Here is a 21,035-nt window from a genome sequence, read left to right on the forward strand (position 1 = left end):
GTCATCTCTCCCAGCCACAGCCTCCTCCTTACCACCACCACACAAGATTGCTTCTCCCATCATGTGCAGCTGCTCACAGTCTGGCCTCAGTGGCCAGAACAGGGGTCATGTGTGTGTGAGCTATGCTTGAGTGAATGTGTATGTGCTGCCTACTTTAGAAGAAGGCTTTTGGCTGAAACCTGGCATGTTTAGCAGTCTATTCGTTGTGCTAGTCTCCAATTTACCTCCTCTACATGGTGAGTAGCAGTCTATCCTTTTTATAATACTAGGTACCAGATTCTTCATTTGAGTTTTCACACTCTGTTTCAGCAAACAATGTTCTTAACTGCAATAACAAACTTTGTTATACTATCGGCGATACCTATAGCCATACCTATACAGTATCATAACAGTCAACTTACCATTCTCATACTGAGAAAAAGAACAAAGTCTGTAGGAAAGCTAAAATTACAACTACATTTGAAACAGACAAACATAAAAAACTAACACATTACAAAGCAGTTTAAATAACAACAGCACTAAATCTAGTTTGAGAATGATACCATTTTAAAAATTTCTTGAATATCCAGGAACATACTAGATGGAGTACCCATAATACACATCAATTCTTGTCAAACATGATGGATTAACTGATTATTGAAATATGAAATATTTTAATTGTATTGTAAATCAGAATTGTAAAACAGCCTGATTTGTAATATTATCAACATCAGAATTCTGTTCTGTTTGGATTTTTACACTGTTAATTAAATAAACAACATCTAAGAAGTCACATTCTGAGGAAAACTAACTTTGAAATGTACATCTAAGGAGCAAGTTTAAAAAAAAATAAACACATTATATTTCCGTAAATTAAGAGTCACTACTTGCATATAGAATTTGTTCATGAAAATTATTAATGTTTGATCTGTTTTTATTGTGAATATTGTCTCTATTTATTGTTTGAACAAGAAGGTCAAAATGTAATTAACCATTTGAAACTGTAAGTAATTCCACTATTTTGGAATCTTTTGATGTGAAATGACACATACTGTCTTGATACGATTATGGGCAGATGTATTTGCAATGTCTATTAAAGTATTACACAACAGCAGTAATGATCATTCATTGTGATGTTACACTGTGTTCCAGTTATTCTACGAACAAAATAAAAGTAACTCTGCCACTGGATTACGTGGCCAGCACTATTATTTCAAATGTAATAGAAACTATAATGCCAGTACTGTCCAGAACTGAAAATGATCCTGGGACACTCAACAATGCATTTTCAGTGCCTGTGAGACTGTCATGACAAAAAGTAAGTACATTATCCTTTGAAATCATTTTACTCTTCTCACAATTTATGTGTTTGTTGTGCTAATGTCATGAGATGTGTGATAGCAGCCACAGAGTCCAGCTGAGAATTGAGAGTGACTTCAACTGGTGGCTTGCCACAGGATTTTAATGAAGAATAAATAGGTTACATTTTCTGCTACAAAGGATTTAAAAATGCACTCGTAATTCCAACCTCCCTTGCTTCAGACTAAAACTTCTTCAAAAACGTTCTCAAACTCACAAACGTCTAACATTGGCCTTTGAGTTGGTTAACCCAAAATAATGCTTCTCCCCCAAGAAATCTGTTTACAAACTTAATTTTTAAATCATTATCTATTTCAGGAAGTAAATTATCTTTGCAGTGTTGCTCCCAGGGGAAACTTTTCACAGGCATATTAGACAAGTTATTACACCCAACATTGAAGAATCATTTCATCTACATCTACATCTACATTTATACTCCGCAAGCCACCCAACGGTGTGTGGCGGAGGGCACTTTACGTGCCACTGTCATTATCTCCCTTTCCTGTTCCAGTCGCGTATGGTTCGCGGGAAGAACGACTGTCTGAAAGCCTCTGTGCGCGCTCTAATCTCTCTAATTTTACATTCGTGATCTCCTCGGGAGGTATAAGTAGGGGGAAGCAATATATTCGATACCTCATCCAGAAACGCACCCTCTCGAAACCTGGCGAGCAAGCTACACCGCGATGCAGAGCGCCTCTCTTGCAGAGTCTGCCACTTGAGTTTGTTAAACATCTCCGTAACGCTATCACGGTTACCAAATAACCCTGTGACGAAACGCGCCGCTCTTCTTTGGATCTTCTCTATCTCCTCCGTCAACCCGATCTGGTACGGATCCCACACTGATGAGCAATACTCAAGTATAGTATTTTGAGCAAGACCGTTTTTGTGATTGCTACACTTGTTTTTGCACATGAATAAAATTTGCATGTGAAGTGGCTGCATTACTGTAACATTGTTATCTTTCTCAGATACATCTTTCTTTATGTTCTCAATTTTATCATTCAAAGAATTAATATAATCAGTGTTTTGCTTATTGACAGTTTAAATTTCACATCTGCACTTAGCTTCTACAATAGAAACTTCATCCCTGCACCAGTGACTCCACTTCAATTACTTTCAGTTCTACACCTCCCAGTCTGGAGTCTGCGTTGATAACTTGTCTCCTACCTTATGCATTCTTTTGCCCAACTTTTCTGCTTTATCACATATAGCTGTCACTTGGCCACTTATCTCATTTTTCACCTCATCAGTCTGAGTACTCAGTTAGTTTCTCATTTCCAAGAATGAGTTTGAAATCAACTTATCTAAACAACTAAATTCTTTTGAAATCTTGTCTTTTGACTTTACATTCCTTTTCTCTACACCTGAGACCTCATTGTCTATTTCCAAAATATCTTTTGAAAGCTTAGCATCCACTTGATCAATTTCTTTGGAAATTTTAACATCTATTTTGGAGATTTTTTGAACTCTGTATTGAACCACATTTCCAGTTTGCTTCGAAACCCTAGCAAAACATTGCTTGCACTATGATCTTGTCCTGCTTGTTCTAGACCATCCTGATCTAGTCCTCCTTGTCCTAGACCTGACTGATCAAATGCTACCATGTTTACAGCTGTTTGAACTAGTCCTACCCCATTCTCCTCCACTGATTCTTGCTCAATGTGTTCTACTGACTCTGGTAAATAGGCCAAGTCAAAATATTTCACTAACACCACTATTAGAAAACAGTAAAGTAAATGTATATAGTTGTCAGCAATGTTCCCCACACTTCCACAAAACACTGAAATGTAATGAACTGCATAAACATTTTTATCTTGTGTCACACATAAATCAGATGTTCAGAGTTCAGCCTTCTAGATATGTCAATAAAATTTTCAAAATTGCCACCCTTACCTATATCAAAGTTGTTAAAAGTGATGGAGAGTCCACCAGGTTTTAGTTTACACAAAGGTTATTTAAAAATCCTCTACAACTGTCAACAGACCCTATTATTTACTGTAGATTGAAATCCTGTAATGCAATACTAGTTGAAATACCACTCGCAGTTCTCAGCTAGAATTCATGATTGCTATCACACATTGTGTAATACTAGTGCAATGGACTCCTAATTTGTGAGAAGAGCTAGTGCTGGCATAATATGTTATATTACATCTGAAATATAATTCCATTGCAGAGATACTTTTATTTCATTGGTAGATAACAGCTACACAATGTAAGATGACATTGCAAGATCATCGTTACTATTGTCTAGTACTTTAACAGACTTTGCAAATATGTCTCCTCATAATCATATCAAAATAATGTGTGTCATTCCATGTCAAGAGATTCCAAAATGTTGGAATTACTTCCAGTTTCAAATGGCTGATTATGTTTTGACTTTCCTACTCAGATAATAAATAGAGAACAATAATTACAATAAAAACCTATCAAACATTAAAGGCTTTCATGAACAAATTCTATATTCAAGAAGTGGCCATTATTTATGGAAATATCATGTTTTAGTTTCTGTAGTTAATACTACAGTACTTTGAACATAGTTGTTTTGAAACTTGCTCGACAAATGTACATTTTAAAGTCAGTTTTCCTCAGAATGTGACTTTTTACATGTCATTTATTTAATTAACAGTGTAAAAATCAAAACAGAATTTTGATGTTAACAAGATTACATATGAAGTGTGTTCAGCAATTCTGAATTATGATACAATTAAAATATTTCTTAAATTGATCAAAACTCAGTCCAATGTGTCTGACAATATTTGAAGAGTATTCACCATATTTCATCTCCTAAGTTTTCTGATGAGCTGTAATTTCTTAAAAATGTAATTACTCTTTGCAATAAAGAAATTTGCAAGTTATGTATCTCATTAATTTGCATTTTGTTAATATCCTGTAATAATCAAGATGGCTTTTTAGTTTCTTACAAACATTATGGTCATTAGGAAACTAGGCTGGGTACTATTGTTATTTAAATTGATTTGCAATATATTAGTGTTTGATATTTACATATTTCAAACATAGCTGTACTATTAATAACACTAATGATTTCATGTGGCTCAATGGCCTGGTGCAAGACTTTCAACTGCATGCCACATTGGTGCTTTGCATGTCCCTAAGCTACCCAGTTATACAACCAGGAAGGGGCACCTACACTTCAGTGTGGAATGTGAGCCTTGTGTTGTTTCTGGCAACTCCTCATATCATAGAAATGCGAATTCTAGGTTAAAATGAAGACCAAAAAATTCATGATCCAACTGAGGCTCGAACCCAAGACCTCTCAGTTTCCAGGCACATTCTTTATGAAGCAGAGTGTGAACCTCAAGCTATAACATAAGACTATAAAGTGACTGTTATGATATTGTATACGTAAAGGTATGACAGATAGTATATCGAAGTTCGTTGTTACAATTGAGAGCACTATTTGCTGAAACAGAGCACGGAAACTTCCAGTCAAGAGCCCAAAATCCGGTAACATGATCAACATCCTGTCTAAAATGTTATAAGGTAACCAACCATACATGCCCCATTCCAATAACTTGAATTGTTTTCTTGTGCCTTGTTTCTCTTTATGGAGCAGAGTGTGAACCTCAAGCAATGGAAGGAAGCCACACCTCACTGATGGTGGCACGAAACAGTTTAACACCAAAAGTAATCCAGAAAGCTTCCTGTAAACTGTAGCAATATATCAAGTGCTCTTTCAACTCCACAGATGTATAATTTGGAGTAGATGGAGTGCATGGCATTTTAGGGAATCTACTTTATTGAGTATGAACTGTGCAGGATGGGGCTTTATTGGGAGCAATATGAGCACATGAGCAGGTTTGTGAACTGATAGGTCAATTCGTGGTAGAATTCTGGTGCAGTAAAAGAACACAATGTGTATTGGACAGACAACTAACGCATTTCAGCTTTAAAGATACAGTTTTGGGTGAACAGATCCAATTACATACAGAAAGCTCTGAATTTTGTTGACGAGGTCACTGCACACATAAGAAATGCTAGTGGCTGATACATTAACCGTTATCAAAATTTAAAGTACAGATGGTTTTATCTTTTTGAGGTAGGTATCCAACTGTTTCTTATTTTATCTTTTTCCCCATATGTTAAGAGTGCACGCCATTTTTATTATAATGACAACAGTACTACTAACATTTCTATCAAAATCTTGTTATACATTTGAGGTTTTGAAGAGATCTTAGCCTGAAACTGTTATTAAATCATGAAAGGCAATGTACACAAGCTACACATATGTGTTATACAAGAACCAGATGTATACTAACGTCATAGCTTGATATATTGATTCAATGCCATATCTCATGGCAAATTCATCAACAATTTCTTCTGCTGCTTCATCAAAGTACACTTTCCAAGCATCATCCCCTTTTGCTGTCGGTAATTTGACCATTCCGCTGTTCTCTTCACATAGAGAATGGAACAAGTTTTCATGAAGACATGTATACTGTACATGATAAGGTGCGACCTGAAACAGAGTCAAATAATTAAAAGTCTGATGCTCCCAGCTGAGTACACATGGTGAAAGCTACAATGTTTTGTTTTATCTTTGACTTGAGCATAGCTGCTCAAAATTCTGACTTTTGCTTTTTTGCAATGTAATTTAAGGATTTAGCAACTGTTCATTCTGATGAAGATACTCCTAGTAGAGGCGGTTGGCTGTTTAATCTTATACTGAAACTAATATACAGTTGCCAAATAACAGCCATGCTCAAAACTGCAAATAATTAATGTTATGTCCTGAATTGGATATATTAACAATATAACAGAAAATTAAATGAATTTTTGGCTCAAACAAGGTGGATTAATTCAGTAACTATGAGCTTGTTAAAATATGGGAATTTATTTAACTGACAAAACAACAATATGTTTAATAATGTCAAAGAAAACATTTTGCTAAAACTGACACAGCACTACACTGAAAATATCATATAAAATTTCTGAAGCTTAAAAATAGTTTCCTGGGTACAGAATAGAATGAAAAATCCGAAGATATGAGGGAGAATCAAATATAAACAACATTTTTGTTCCTGAGTATCAACAGCTGGTAGAACCAGACCAACACTTCAAGTACTGTTGGGTGGGGCTGTTAGGAGTGAAAAGAGCCATCTGTTACATACTTCCAACAGCTTCAACAGCTCCACAACTAAAGCTCATGATGATGGAGCAACATCTACATCCCTCCAATGAACAACACATAATTATAAAATTTCTTGCTCATGAAGGAGCACAAGTAACAGCAGTTTTCCAGAGACTGACTGCACAGTTTGATCATCAAATATTATCAAGGGCATACATTTGTGCAGCATAAAGAATTCAAGGAATGGTGGGAAGATGTGGAAAACCGGTAACATGATCACCGTCCTTGGATCAGCATTCAGAGGACAACATTTGTGCAGTTGGAGACATTCTTGAAGGTGATCGATGGGCAAGAGTGTCAGAAATTGCAGAAAAGTTAGGAATAACTTACGGGAGCTGTCAAGTGATCATCACAAATGACCTATATTTCCACAAAGTGTGTTTCAGATGGGTCAGTCGTCTTTTGACAGGAAATGAAAAGTTGAGATGTTTGGGGGTCTGTCAGAGGCTTACAGTAAGGTTTGCAAAAGAAGGTGATGCACTTTTGGGTCAGATCATAACCTGTAATGAAACATAGGTCCACCACTACTCACTAGAATCTAAACAAGCCAGTAAGGAGTGGTGGAGGAAAGGGGATGGAGCCCTAGTGAAGGCAAGCCAAGACTCGACTGTCACCTCGGAAGGTTCTTTCAACCATTTTTTTCGACCTAGGAGGGAGGCAGAGGGAGGGGGGGCAGTCTGCTTGCTGATTTTTTGCATGAACAGTGCACAATCAATGTTGTATACTACTGTGGGCTATTGAAGGAAGTGAGGGAGACATATCATTACAAAAGACGAGACCAACTGACCCAACAGGTCATCCTCCAAGGTGACAATGGCTGGACCCATTCAGCTCCCATACAGCTCCCATAAGTTATTCCTAACTTTTCTGCAATTTCTGACACTCTTGCCCATCGATCACCTTCAAGAATGTCTCCAACTGCACAAATGTTGTCCTCTAAATGCTGATCCAAGGACGGTGATCATGTTACCGGTTTTCCACATCTTCCCACCATTCCTTGAATTCTTTATGCTGCACAAATGTATGCCCTTGATAATATTTGATGATCAAACTAACGTAACTGATAGAAATAACCGGTTACTGAGAAGTAACGGTTACTGCGATAACCGTTCCTCTGATTCTGGCAGTTATTTCAATAACTGTTTACTGTCAACAGTGCCTCGCGCCATCTGTTGACCGAAGATCGTACTGCGCATTTGGAAGGCGTTCTATAGACCATGGGAATAACTGTGAGACTGCGCGCCATCTGTTGATAAGAACTGTGTACTATTTCGTGGGCCTTCGTTACTTTTAGCATAAACAATTAAATAAAGTTAATGTCCGAGCCGTGGCTGATAGGAGCTGCAGTACAGGCATTAACAAGTACGGTCGTTCCCTTAAGCCACCGCCTTACGTGTTAATTTAGCTTGGACGGGTAGTAGAAGGAAAGTTACTTAGGAATTCGAGCGACTATGGAAATAACTGTCAGAGACCGGTATTCTCCTCTGGCAGTTATCGTTATTGGCTCGTAGTTCTAGTTCTCTGGTAGTTATCGGGGTACCACCACAGATAACCTGGAAGCTGGTAACGGAATAACTGTGTGTCTAGACGTTCCTGACTCGGTGACTCCAGTTAAAGGTCGTAGTTCCAGGTGATATTTCCAGAGAGGATAGTAACTGGAGCGAACAAATATTTTCGTACTGCTACGGAAATAGCCGCTGGCCATCGCGAATGACAAATAACATGTCAGAAAGTATAACATAATACAGTGGAATATAATAATTATTATCCTCATCATTTGTCAGGAGATTGTCAAAATATGTGAATATATCACAGTAACTGCTAATATTTACAGAATTGGTACACTGACAGAATAAAACACAGTTACGTACTTTTAATAAATTTATCGTACACAGAATACCCGATCTTCACTGTTGCAACCAAGTGCTGTCAAAACTGAAATATAGCAGAATTTTTACCTAAGCTGGTCTATCAGTCTCTGTTACGATATTCATCTACAGAGTAGAAGAAGGGGTCGATGGAAGCGTCTGATTCCACCCGTCTGCTTCGACGTAAAGGTGTTGTGGTGTGTGAATGTCATTACGGCACGGTGTTTACGAGTTGGTTTGTGTGTGTGTGTGTGTGTGTGGGGGGGGGGGGCTGTCGATCTAGGTTGCAGTGCCGGAATTTGCTGGTGGTAATTAAAATTTTTTTTTTTTTCTAGCTGTGATGTTTTGTGTATTTATGATGTATTGAATGTGATTTAATTTATGTAGGGATGATTGATTTGTGGACTTTTGGGATTGTGGTTTTATTTTTCGCAGTTGTAGGTGTTGGTTTTTTGGCATCAGTAGCTGTGGTGGACCTATATAGGTCACCGGAAATGACTGATTCCCATTTTCATAGTTGTGTGTGTTGATGTTTTAGTATCGTCATCTGAGGTTGACCTATATAGGTCAAGGGAAATGTCTGATTCCAATTTTCGTACTTTTAGTTGTGGGTATTGGTGTTTTGGTATGGTCACCTATAGTTGACCGATATTGTTCAAGGGAAGTGTCCGATTCCTGCAGATTTTTGTTGGTGTAGCAGAATGCTGTAATTTTTTTTTTCTTTTTGTTCTTCATTTTGTGTTTTGGGATCATGGTGTGTTTTTTTTACTAGCTTGTCCTCACCCTAAAACCCCCAACTTCCCGCAGTTGTCCCATTGGTTTGATTGTATTTTTGGTGGGAAATGTTATTGTATTATTTATATGTATCTTCGTGTTTGTTGCCATGTGTATGTAGTGACGTCATAGACACACTTAAAATAGCCATTTCCGGCATATTGATGACGGGTGGAATCAGACACTTCTGTATCAAATAGTCTTTCAAACACACTGTAAACCATGCCTTATCTGAAACCAAGTTTTTAATGGTTGCTGACTTGCTGGCAGTTTATTGAAAATGCATGTTCCTGAATATTGGACCCCTTTTGGACCAAGGTAAGTAATTTTAGGTCTTTATGTAGATTGCTGTTCCCATTTCTAGTACTGATATTATGTATTAAGCTATTGGTTGGAAATACTTGTAACAAATTTCATAAAGGAATAAATATATTAGGAAGCAGTGGTTAGAATACAAAGTTCCTTGAACAGGTTCCTACATGATGTTCTTGAATTGATACCACAAACGATTTTTATTACACGCTTTTACATGCAAAAAACTTTTGCTACGTTTGATAAGTTCCCACAGAATATGCTCCTTTATGAAATAACAGAATGAAAAAATGTGGTATGCACTTCCCAACTGTATTTATTATCGAGTTGTAGTCCCAGAAATGTAACACTGTCAATCTTTCGATCTGCATGTCTTCATATGTTATAAACATGCTGTCGCTGGAGAAATCAAGCAGTTTGCAAATCTGACATAAAACTTGGATTAGCGTACTCACACTTTCCCCAATAGGAGTAGCTTTTACAGCACAGGAGTAAACGAATCTGTCACATTACGTATATTTTTTGTTGTATTATAAGGCTGTACACTTTATTCTGTTATGTGAGCAGCACAAGAAATTAAGCTTCGAATTTAACCTACAGTACTCAGTTTACATATTACTTCATACTTAAAAATGCACGTTGTTAACATTTTACTTAAACAGTGCTTTGGCGAAGTTCCGCGTACTTTCTGTCGCAGCTGCGAAGATAATATTTCTAATAGCGACCGATAACCTACAAACATATAATATGAAACACTAATAATCGTTCTAACATCAACTAAAATGTACCCGGAGTTAATAAGCTAAGGTTATGACACGATTCATACGACATTCCTGCTATTTCACACTACTCGCAGTTATACTGATAACTAAACTGATGGATTCCAACTATGTCGTTATTTAACTGTCGGAGTTATCGGTATTCGCTAGCGAAAAATAACTTGGCAGTTATTAATAACGGTTAACGATAACGGTTATCAAAGAATAACTGGAACTGTGATAACGGTTACTCCAGAATAACCGTTTGGCCCATCTCTACTGCACAGTTTGATCATCAAATATTATCAAGGGCATACATTTGTGCAGCATAAAGAATTCAAGGAATGGTGGGAAGATGTGGAAAACCGGTAACATGATCACCGTCCTTGGATCAGCATTCAGAGGACAACATTTGTGCAGTTGGAGACATTCTTGAAGGTGATCGATGGGCAAGAGTGTCAGAAATTGCAGAAAAGTTAGGAATAACTTATGGGAGCTGTCAAGTGATCATCACAAATGACCTATATTTCCACAAAGTGTGTTTCAGATGGGTCAGTCGTCTTTTGACAGGAAATGAAAAGTTGAGATGTTTGGGGGTCTGTCAGAGGCTTACAGTAAGGTTTGCAAAAGAAGGTGATGCACTTTTGGGTCAGATCATAACCTGTAATGAAACATAGGTCCACCACTACTCACTAGAATCTAAACAAGCCAGTAAGGAGTGGTGGAGGAAAGGGGATGGAGCCCTAGTGAAGGCAAGCCAAGACTCGACTGTCACCTCGGAAGGTTCTTTCAACCATTTTTTTCGACCTAGGAGGGAGGCAGAGGGAGGGGGGGCAGTCTGCTTGCTGATTTTTTGCATGAACAGTGCACAATCAATGTTGTATACTACTGTGGGCTATTGAAGGAAGTGAGGGAGACATATCATTACAAAAGACGAGACCAACTGACCCAACAGGTCATCCTCCAAGGTGACAATGGCTGGACCCATATTGGAAAGGTATCCTAACTACAGGAAATGCTCTGGACTCAACTTGATCATTCACCTTACAGCCTGAACCTATCGCCCTGAGGTTTCCCTTTGTTCGGGTAGCTTAAAGAAACTCTTGGTGGGCACTGATATGAAGATGATGAGGGCATGGAGAGTTTTGCGCACAACTGGCTCCTAAAGCAATCAGCTTCATTATAGGATGCCGCAATGATAAAATCTTCCTTCTTTCTGAAAAAAATGTATTTATAAACTGGGAAACTATGTGGAAAAAATAAACTGTAACTGCCTTGTGTCCTTGAATAAATGATTTTTTTTTTTTAAAATAACGTCCCATTTATATTTTATTCACCCTCATATATCTGAATAGTTGCAGGTGAATACTGCAACAAAATGCCAAGGCAAGGGTTACATACAGCAATACAGTGCGACCACATACTTAAAAACACTGTAGTGCAGCAATGTGTGCGATGAAAATTGACAACAATGTCCTTGTGCACACAATGAAGTTGTTGTTGTTGTGGTCTTCAGTCCTGAGACTGGTTTGATGCAGCTCTCCAGCTCAGTACAGCTGATAGATACACAAAAAACAGAACCGAAAATTTACGTTCCTAGCTTTCGGAACAAATGTTCCTTCATCAGGGAGGAGAGAGGGGAAAGAAAGGGAAGAGCGAAAGTGGATTCAGTTACTCACAACCCTGTGAGTAGCTGAATCCACTTTCCCTCTTCCCTTTCTTTCCCCTCTCTCCTCCCTGATGAAGGAACATTTGTTCCGAAAGCTAGGAACGTAAATTTTCGGTTCTGTTTTTTGTGTATCTATCAGCTGTACTGAGCTGAGGTAAGTACTGGCCAGCCCCTCTATCTCTTTGTTAGTATAAGCTGGAACTGTGGACTGATTATGGCAGTACATCTGTCAAAGAATAACACAGGTGTCCTAACGCCAGCTCAGCAAGGATAGAAAACTCACATAGCACAAAAGGGCAAAAGCTGCCATGACTATATTACGTTCAGTGTGAGAATAGTATTCCCATGACTTCAGAAATTACTTGACAGAGAAAGGGATCACCAGGCAGCCTTCACAAAAACCACTGTTGAGGTCATCGTAATGTCACCACATATCATCATGATATACAAAATTGATGCCGCTGGTTTCGCCCAGACCTCTACACACAGGTTTGCACAGAAACTGGTGAAAAGATTACATACCAAGATCATTCCAAGCAAAAATATAACTTAAGTATACGTGGAGACCACGGCAGTCAAAACCAAGGGAGATAAGAGCTGACCAGGTGCACCTAATATATCTTGTCCCAAGGCTATGTCAAATGACGGAGATCGGAGACAATATGCGTGCTAATTTCCACCTCATGCTGCAGCTGAGCAAAGTTGGGACAAGTCCAGATTGGGGACAGGTAGGTACGAATGCACAGTGCAAATTCCTACCCCCTGTGTGATCTTGCAGGGTACATAAGAGTAGTACCAGAAGCACTTATGAAGATGCTTTTTTAGTTCCATAAGAGATTATATACGGAGTTAGGGGTTGTTAGTAGTCTAACCGACTGGAACAATGAAATCTCTTACCAGGAGCAATCTTGGATGATGTAATCACAAATTCTTGCTGGTATGGTTTTTTCCAGTACCTCTAAGTGGGGGATGATAGAATAGTTTAAGACTTTGAGGGAATTCGGTGCTGGAAAATTATTACAGATGAAACACCGAAAACAAATCAGGAACTGATGGTCATCACTCTTCCCATTAACTCAGAATGTTAACGTCCCTGGGGGACAAATGACTCCACCCAGATCCCATGGATCTGGTATAAACTTTTCTTGTGCACTGGCAGACCAGTATTTCTCTTTAAACTTCTTTAGAAAGTCTCCCCACTGCAAATCAGTCACCACTTTCCTAAACACAACAGGTGAAGATACTCTTTTTTCTACTTTGTCTTGAATAAGCTTGAATTCTTTCCAGAGTTCATCTACGCCCTTCCTGGTATCGGTAAGTTCGGAAGAGCCATAGGCGACAGATTCCCAGATGTCATTCTTTTGATCACTTATTTGTTCAAATGGTTCCTCCAAACTACATAGATTTATAATATCAAAGTTGGATATATTCTCTTTGAAACTCTGACCTACCTTATCTACTTGTGTACTGACAGCTAGTGTACTGGCACCTATAATTTGCGATTGGATTATTGCACTAACTTATCTTGCTTTTTGATGCTCTCTTTTAAAGTATTCAATCCCTGCTTTACAGCATTAAACTTAACATTACGTACATTTGCAAATGATCCCAACTTTTCATTAATTTTGGTTTCGACCATATTACATTTTTCCTCAATATCAAATTCTAACTTTTTTGCTAAACATCGGAAAGTATCATTCTGCTTGTTACTAAGATCAGTGAAGAGTTGGTTTACATGAATGTGCAGGGAACTAGTCAATTCATTCTTTAAATCTATCTTAAAATTCTCTACTTTGGTATTCAAAGCATCGAATTCAGTCTTCAAATCTCCCATGCCTTCACATAGATTACTAAATTCTTTACTTTGTGAATCTACCTTGGCACTTAACAATCCTAAAGTTTCATTCTGAACATCCAATTTAGCATTTAAAGTTGTACTCTGAGCATCTAATTTAGCATTTAACTGCAGACTCTAAGCATTTAAAGCTTTATTTAATTGAGCATTTACTCAGTCTAACTTAACATTCTGAGCTTTGATTAGATTTACTAACTCAGGCTAGTCAGGCCCTTCTTTGGTAATTCTCATAGCCATGGCTGGTTCTGATGTCTCTCCAACTTGTTGTATACTGTCCATGCTTCTATAGACTTTCGCTGTTGTGAGCATTTAACACTAATTTCGATTATACCAATTACACAGTAAAAGTTCACCCCACAGTATTTGTAACACTTCTTACTAGAATAATAAATTTTTTATTTCATGCTCACCCGGCGTAGAATTCTCGCTGTGTAGGTGGGTGGATGTGGCGGCAGGTCAGCACTGGTGAACAGAAGCTGGTGCTGGCGGAGTCGAATGTAGGCTGGTCTCCCCATCTGCGTCCTCATGATACATGTGAGTGCTGTATACTCCCCACACCAGATCTTCTTAGTCAAATTGTTCACAACGTATCTCTTCTTAGTCTAATACATTGAGATCTTCTCTCCATTCTTTTAACGTTATGACTTTATTATGTCTTTCCCTTTGTTGCATTCACTTTTTTTTTTTTTTCATTTGATTGGTGGGCTTTATCCTGATTCTTGTAATGATTTCCTCATCTTGTTATACTTGGGTGCTATGGCAACACATAACATATTCTTATCTCGTCTCAAAATTCCTGTTTTCTTCTGTCCTTCCACACAGGTCGCCAAGTTCTAATGCTTTGGATGACTTAAAGTGATGAAGTATGTGTGTAAATTCCCACGTCTTTAACGATGCAACTTACTTGAGATTGTCCACCGACTTTCCTTGCTGGTTAGCTTGCTGCTGCAACCTCCTTTTCTCTTCTTCTCCAAAGTATATTTGCTAGGAACAGGAATTTCTGAAGACTCTTTCTCTACTTATAAAAAAATAAGCACATGTACGCAGTTTCTTTTGCTTCACTTAAAGAAGTATATTCAAACATCAAAACTTTTACAAATCTCATTCTCCAAATAAACAAACACTGTCAAGTAAGTCCCTTTGCATATCCAAAGGTTAGAAACAGAGTTCATTTACACACAAGAGAAAGTTGGCTCAAAAAACCAGGTCCATTCTCATCCTGAATATGAATACACATCTTATCATTTCCAAGTCCAAGATGAACATCCATTTAACAATATTTCAACTGTTTTCCTTTTTTTCCAAACACTTGTCAGTGCCATTCGACCGCTGTGTCTACAGTCTTCTTACTACACACTTCGGACCTGCACACATGCAACACACAGTAGATAGGCTCTCTCACACTTATATTTAAAATATCGTGTGTTCGAGATGGTCGAAGAGCGAGTGGTTCTAGAATTTACACGGAAATTCTCAAAACACTGCATACTCTGATAAAGCTTCAGAACCAAGAAAACTAAATTTGAAACAGGAAGAAAATTCGGATTCGATATCATGTTAATGATGAGATCACTGGAGATGGAGCAAAAACTCGGATTGGGGAAGAAAGTTAAATAAGGAATACCATTTTCAAAGGAAAAACTATGTTATTTGCTGTAAGTGAATCAGGAGAATCAGGGAAAACCTATACTTGGATGGACGGACAAGGAGTCAAATCATTGTTCTCCTGAACACATGTTCAGTGTTTTCCACTGCTCCACATCTTCAGTCAAAATGGTTTTTTATATCCATGTCAAGATGCTATTTTAAATGTATTTTTTCATTAGTCTCTAGTAGAGTGTAACAGTCTCTGAGCAAGCTCGGAAACATTACAGGTAATATGGCAGTGCAACTATGAGCAAAATAACTATATCAAGCAAATTGGAAAAGTATGTTCCTATGAAGTGTAAAAGTTAAATAAATAAATACAAAAATCAAATCCATTGGTGGCTTCAAAGAGCCTTGCATTGCTTTCTCTATTTAGTGACCACAAAACTACAATCACTTGTGGTTCAAAATGAGTATTTAACAGTAACCTGCATAAAATTCTGGTGCCCACAACTATTCATATTTTTCAAATCAGTGACTCACAAGCCATGTCTTGGGATAAAAGAAGAAATGATAGTCCCATGAACAACATTTGAATTATAAGGTGAATGAATACATGAAAGTGATCCTCGTCTGACCACAGATGGAAATTTAAAACTGATTTTCATATTCATCATGAGCCACTGTCAAACAGTAGATGCTTGAGAATAAGGAAGATTAATATCTGTTTCCACTTGCTAATATTTATTTCTTGGATCACGGTAAGTACCTTCACAAGTAATGATAAAAAATAATACATTTGATACATATAAAATTGCTACTGCAACATCCTTGAATGTGTTTTTATTAAACAAATTTCAGTGCTACAACTTGTACAACAAACAGCATGGAATTGTTGGCATATTCTTCAAGAATAACTGAATTATGTAAAATAGCTTACCTTTTCTTCACCCTTAATTTCAACACTTATATGTAAGCGAATCGCACCGGACACAGCAGACTTGTCAGTGCGCTTCTCGAGGTTGTACCACACATCCATTTCCCCAGAAAGTGTTCGGACCTGTTATGTTAAAGAAAATGCATTTACATTAAATAAATCAAGTTCAGATTTAACTATAATATGCAAGCTTGTGAGAAACATTTTGTGATTTAAGGAAGGTTCTTCTTCATGAATTGTCAAAGGCATCTGACTGTGCAAATCACAACACCTTAGAAGTAAATTAGAGTACTTTGGTGTAACAGTAAATGCTCCAAAATGGTTCAAATTACTTCTCTTTGATACGAAAAAGTCCAATATTCACCTATCAGGCATCATCTAACTAGAACCAAATTATATCAGTTATTCCACAAGGTTCCATCTTACAATCCTTATTTTATCTTGTATATCTCAGTAACCTTTCACCAGTATCATTACCAGATGTAAAATTTATTTAGGTTGCAGATGATACAAATATTGCTATAATAGCAAATAAAAGAAATTTTGGGAAAGACCGTTTTATAAAATTGTTGTGGACATTAAGAAATGTTTTCTAGCCAATACTTTGTGTCTAAAATTTGAAAAACAAAACTTGTTTGTCAGACATATATTGTGATAATTCTTGAGCTGCATGAAATAAAATCATTGTAACTTCTGAACAGTTTGCGTTAGGATGCTCAAACTGTGTGGCTGGTCGCGGGGCATGATGGGAACTGGTATGCATGTGCATGGGTTGGTTTGGAGATGAACCCCACTTTGCTTTGGATGGGTTTGTTAATAAGTAAAATTTGTGCATTTGAGGGACTGAGAGTCCGCATTTTGTGATCAAAAAGTCTGTTCATCCTCAACTCGTGACTGTGTGGTGTGCAATGTCCAGTCGTGGAATAATCAGTGCAATATTGCTTGATGGCATGATGACTGCTGAATGTTAGATGAAGGTTTTGGGTGATGATTTCATTCCCATTATCAGAGTGGCCTTGATTTCAACAGGATGTGGTTCGTGCAAGACAGAGCTCGACCCCATCGAAGAAGGAGAGGGTTTGACACCCTGGCATACACAAAGGCATGGGGCTCATTGGCCACCATATTCTCTGGATCTCAACACATGCAATTCCTTTTTGTGGGACTATATTACAGGCAAGGTGTACAGCAATAACCACAAAAGCATAGCTGAGCTGAAAACAGCCATTCAGCAGGTCATCGATAGCACTGACGTACCAGCACTTTAGTGGGCCATGCATAATTTTGCTACTTGTCTGCACCACATCATTGCCAATGATGGAAGGCATATTGAATATGTCATAACCTAAATCCGAATATCTGTAGTGACGTTTACAAGTTGGATAAAGTGTGTGCATGCCATAGTTTGTAATTCATTTACTTTTTTTTTATATATATAGTTCAATAATTGTCATACTGTAGATGCTATAATAATAAAAGAATCAGCATACTTCACTTACATTCATTTCATAATGTCTTATGGAATTATTTTTTGGAGCTACTCATCATGCCAAAGTAAGGTTTTCAGAGTCCAAAAATATGTAATATGAATTATTTGTTGTGTCAACTCAAGAATGTCCTGGAGAAGCCAGTTCAAGGAATTGGGGATTCTAGCTACTGCTTTCCAATATGTTTCTTAATCAATGAAATTTTTCATAAATAATTATTCAAACCATCATGTCAGTTTACAGAATTAATACTAGAAATACGAATAATCTATGTAAATGTTTAAAGTCACTCAGTTTGCTCCAGAAATGTGTCCATCATTCAGGAACGCATAGTTCCAATAACTTCTTCACTACCATAAAATGTTTAGCTAGTGATAAAGTTCAATTTAAGAGGAGCCAAAAAGTTTTTTTGGTGGGTAAGTTCTTCTCCTGTGATGTGTGTATATTATTAATAATACCAAACAATGTATTATATAAAAACTGACTTTTACACATCTTCAGTGCTGTGCTGTGGCTAATGTAAATAAGCATTGTAAACAGATTTTTCTGTTTGATGATGTGTATGTAACTGTAATAGCCAAAGAATTATCAGCTGTACCTCAGTGTATTATATAAATTTGCATGTTTTATGACAAATTTGTTGTTACCTTTTAAAATTAATATATTTTTCCAATTTTTTAAAAATTTAGTCCACATTCGTGAGGACTATTTCACATAGAATCTTTTTAAGTACATTAGTACATAATATTTATTGTAAATCTGTATTATGTTTCCTGTTTTTATGATCTGTTGTACATCCTTGAGAATCTACATGGAACGAAAAGTACTTCTAATACATCTAATCTAATATTGTCTTATTTATCCAAAACAAATTATGAATATTGGGAGCAAAATCATCTAGTTTGCTTTAACATGTGAGATCATCATTACCATCACGATACTCAATAATTTCAGTAGACAAATGAAATACACATACTGCAAATAATACAACAAAATACTGTATTGTATTGTGTTGTGATGCAGATTTTCATATGACTTTTAAATCATCTGAATTTGCCAGGTTAAACAACTGCTGATCTTTCACACTGAGTACAATGCTTTTTTGGTGAGAAACTCTTTTGGAGAATAATCACACATGCCCTGAGTGAAACATAGCAACATTTGTGAAGAGTTATTAATAATTTAACTTCCGTACTATTAGAGCTATGACCTACAAATCTTGTTAGATTGCAGCTACATGGTATGAGATTTGTTGTCCATAAAAACTTGTCATTACTGTGGTTTTCAGCCTGTAGACAAGTTTGAAACAGCTCTCTACACTCGTCTGTGCAAGCCTCTTTCTCTCTGCATAACTACTGCCACCTACATGCACCTGAATCAGTTTACTGTAGCCAAGCCTTGGTCTATTTCTATAATATTTACCCTACACACTTCTCTTCATTACCAAATTGACTATACCTTGATGCTTCAGGATGTCTCCTGTCAACAAAACTCTACTTATAGTTAAATTTTACCTTAAATTTCAATTATCCTTAATGCACTTCAGTACCTCCACATTTCTATTGTAGCCATTTAATCTTCAGCAACAAGAAATAATAAACAAATTGGACTAAGTAATTTGAAATTGAAATGTGGATGAGCAAAATTTGTATACGTTAAGTTATTAGACATAAGCAATTATCAAACTAACTGTTTCACATGGCATGTTATGCATCTCAGTATATGAGTAAAATGAGTGCTATCTCTACAAGCAGGGTTCTCAAGCTGATATATCTTGTTAGCTAAAGCAGAAATACATCTGTTACTGTGTTAGGTGCTCCTCCAGAGGGGAACTAATGAGATGAACCAATTGCCAAGAAATCTGCCTAAAAGTAACAAAACGAAGCAGGAATGCAATGTAGAAATGAGGACCCACACAGGTATCAGACATGTTGTTATTGAATGATTCTCTGCTTGATTTAGTACACAAAAATATCTTCATAAAGCACCTAAACATAAGTGGCCCATCAGTTGAAATGACGAACAAGCTATATGTACTGAAGTAATTCTAGAGAACACAAATTCTGTAAAAGTTGTATGCTTAAAAGAACACTGGCTTAAAAGTGGCAATACTGACTTGTTAAATTCATTTACAGGATACAATTCTCCAGGGAGCTGTTGTAGAAAAAATGGGTTTGGAGAACCATAGATTCTAGTAGAACAGTTACCAAGCTTTGAACTTCGACAAAATTTTAATTACTTGAATGATGAACTATAACTTGAAAGGTGCTGCATAGAACTTTTGCAATATAAATACTAATTATTGGCATACAACACATTCCCAGCTATTCAATCACATATGCATTTATAAATGAATTTAAAACTTTTCTGAATAGGTTTCTGAAAGAAAAGTTGTATAAAAAGGTATTATTTGTTTTCACTTCGTTGATGATAGATTTTCCATTTCTGTGAAGGACTTGTTACCTACAAATGGCCTTATATCAAACTGCCAAATTTATATTAAAGCTATATAGTTATAAGAGACATGAAATTCAATCAACAAAATGTAAGTAGATTTGTACTGAAAACGATTGAAACTTCTCGCAATGGAAACTCCAGATATCAATATTATTAGGAAAGGGGTATATTGCTACTCACAATAAAGGTGACCCGTTGAGTTGCAGACAGGAACAACAAAAATACTGTTACACATTATAGCTTTTGGCCATACCTTCTACAACAAAGAAAACACACACACACACACACATCCATGCAAGCAAGCACACCTCACGCGCACATGACTGCTACCACTGGCTGCTCCAACCGGAACGTGACTGTCATATGAACAGCAACCTGCAGTGGGGTGGAGAAGGGAGGGGGTAGCTGGGTTTTGGTCGGGGAAGAGAATAGTGCTGTCTAGAGGGGCATGCAAAAGCTCGGTGGCAGCCTGGCAAGACTGCGACACACAGCATCGGGATGTAATGTGTGGGGGAAAAAGGACAAGGTTACCCTAACCTCATTCCTTCACACCTTCAACACATTCTCTCCCATCTGCTTCACCTGGTTCTCCTCAACTCAGTGCGCCTCCTTCCTGGACGTTGACTTCCTCCTGTCTGGTGGCTCCACCCACACCTCTGTCCAAACTATCAACAATACCTCGATTTCGACAGCTGCCATCCCTCCCATACAATCTGGCCACCTGTGCACTGCATACCTGCAGTGACACGAACCCCCTTCCCAGTACGGTGGACGTCTCAAACCCAAATTGGAACAACTGAACTAAATCCTTCACCAGGACTTTCATTATCTATTATCATGCCCT

At 37.4% G+C, this 21,035-nt stretch overlaps 1 protein-coding gene across 1 annotated transcript in view; it reads right to left on the reverse strand.

The window, feature by feature from the left end:
• Nucleotides 1-21,035, reverse strand: part of LOC126095361 (protein unc-13 homolog C) — a 657,358-nt gene that overhangs the window by 207,651 nt on the left and 428,672 nt on the right. The window contains exons 14-15 of the mRNA XM_049910168.1: nucleotides 16,251-16,370; nucleotides 5,616-5,815 (exon numbers count right to left, since the gene is read on the reverse strand). Coding sequence (XP_049766125.1) covers nucleotides 5,616-5,815; nucleotides 16,251-16,370 — 320 coding nt within the window. The remainder of the gene's footprint in view (nucleotides 1-5,615; nucleotides 5,816-16,250; nucleotides 16,371-21,035) is intronic.

Source organism: Schistocerca cancellata, chromosome 8 (genome assembly GCF_023864275.1).
Source record: "Schistocerca cancellata isolate TAMUIC-IGC-003103 chromosome 8, iqSchCanc2.1, whole genome shotgun sequence".
In the NCBI taxonomy this organism is placed as follows: domain Eukaryota; kingdom Metazoa; phylum Arthropoda; class Insecta; order Orthoptera; family Acrididae; genus Schistocerca; species Schistocerca cancellata.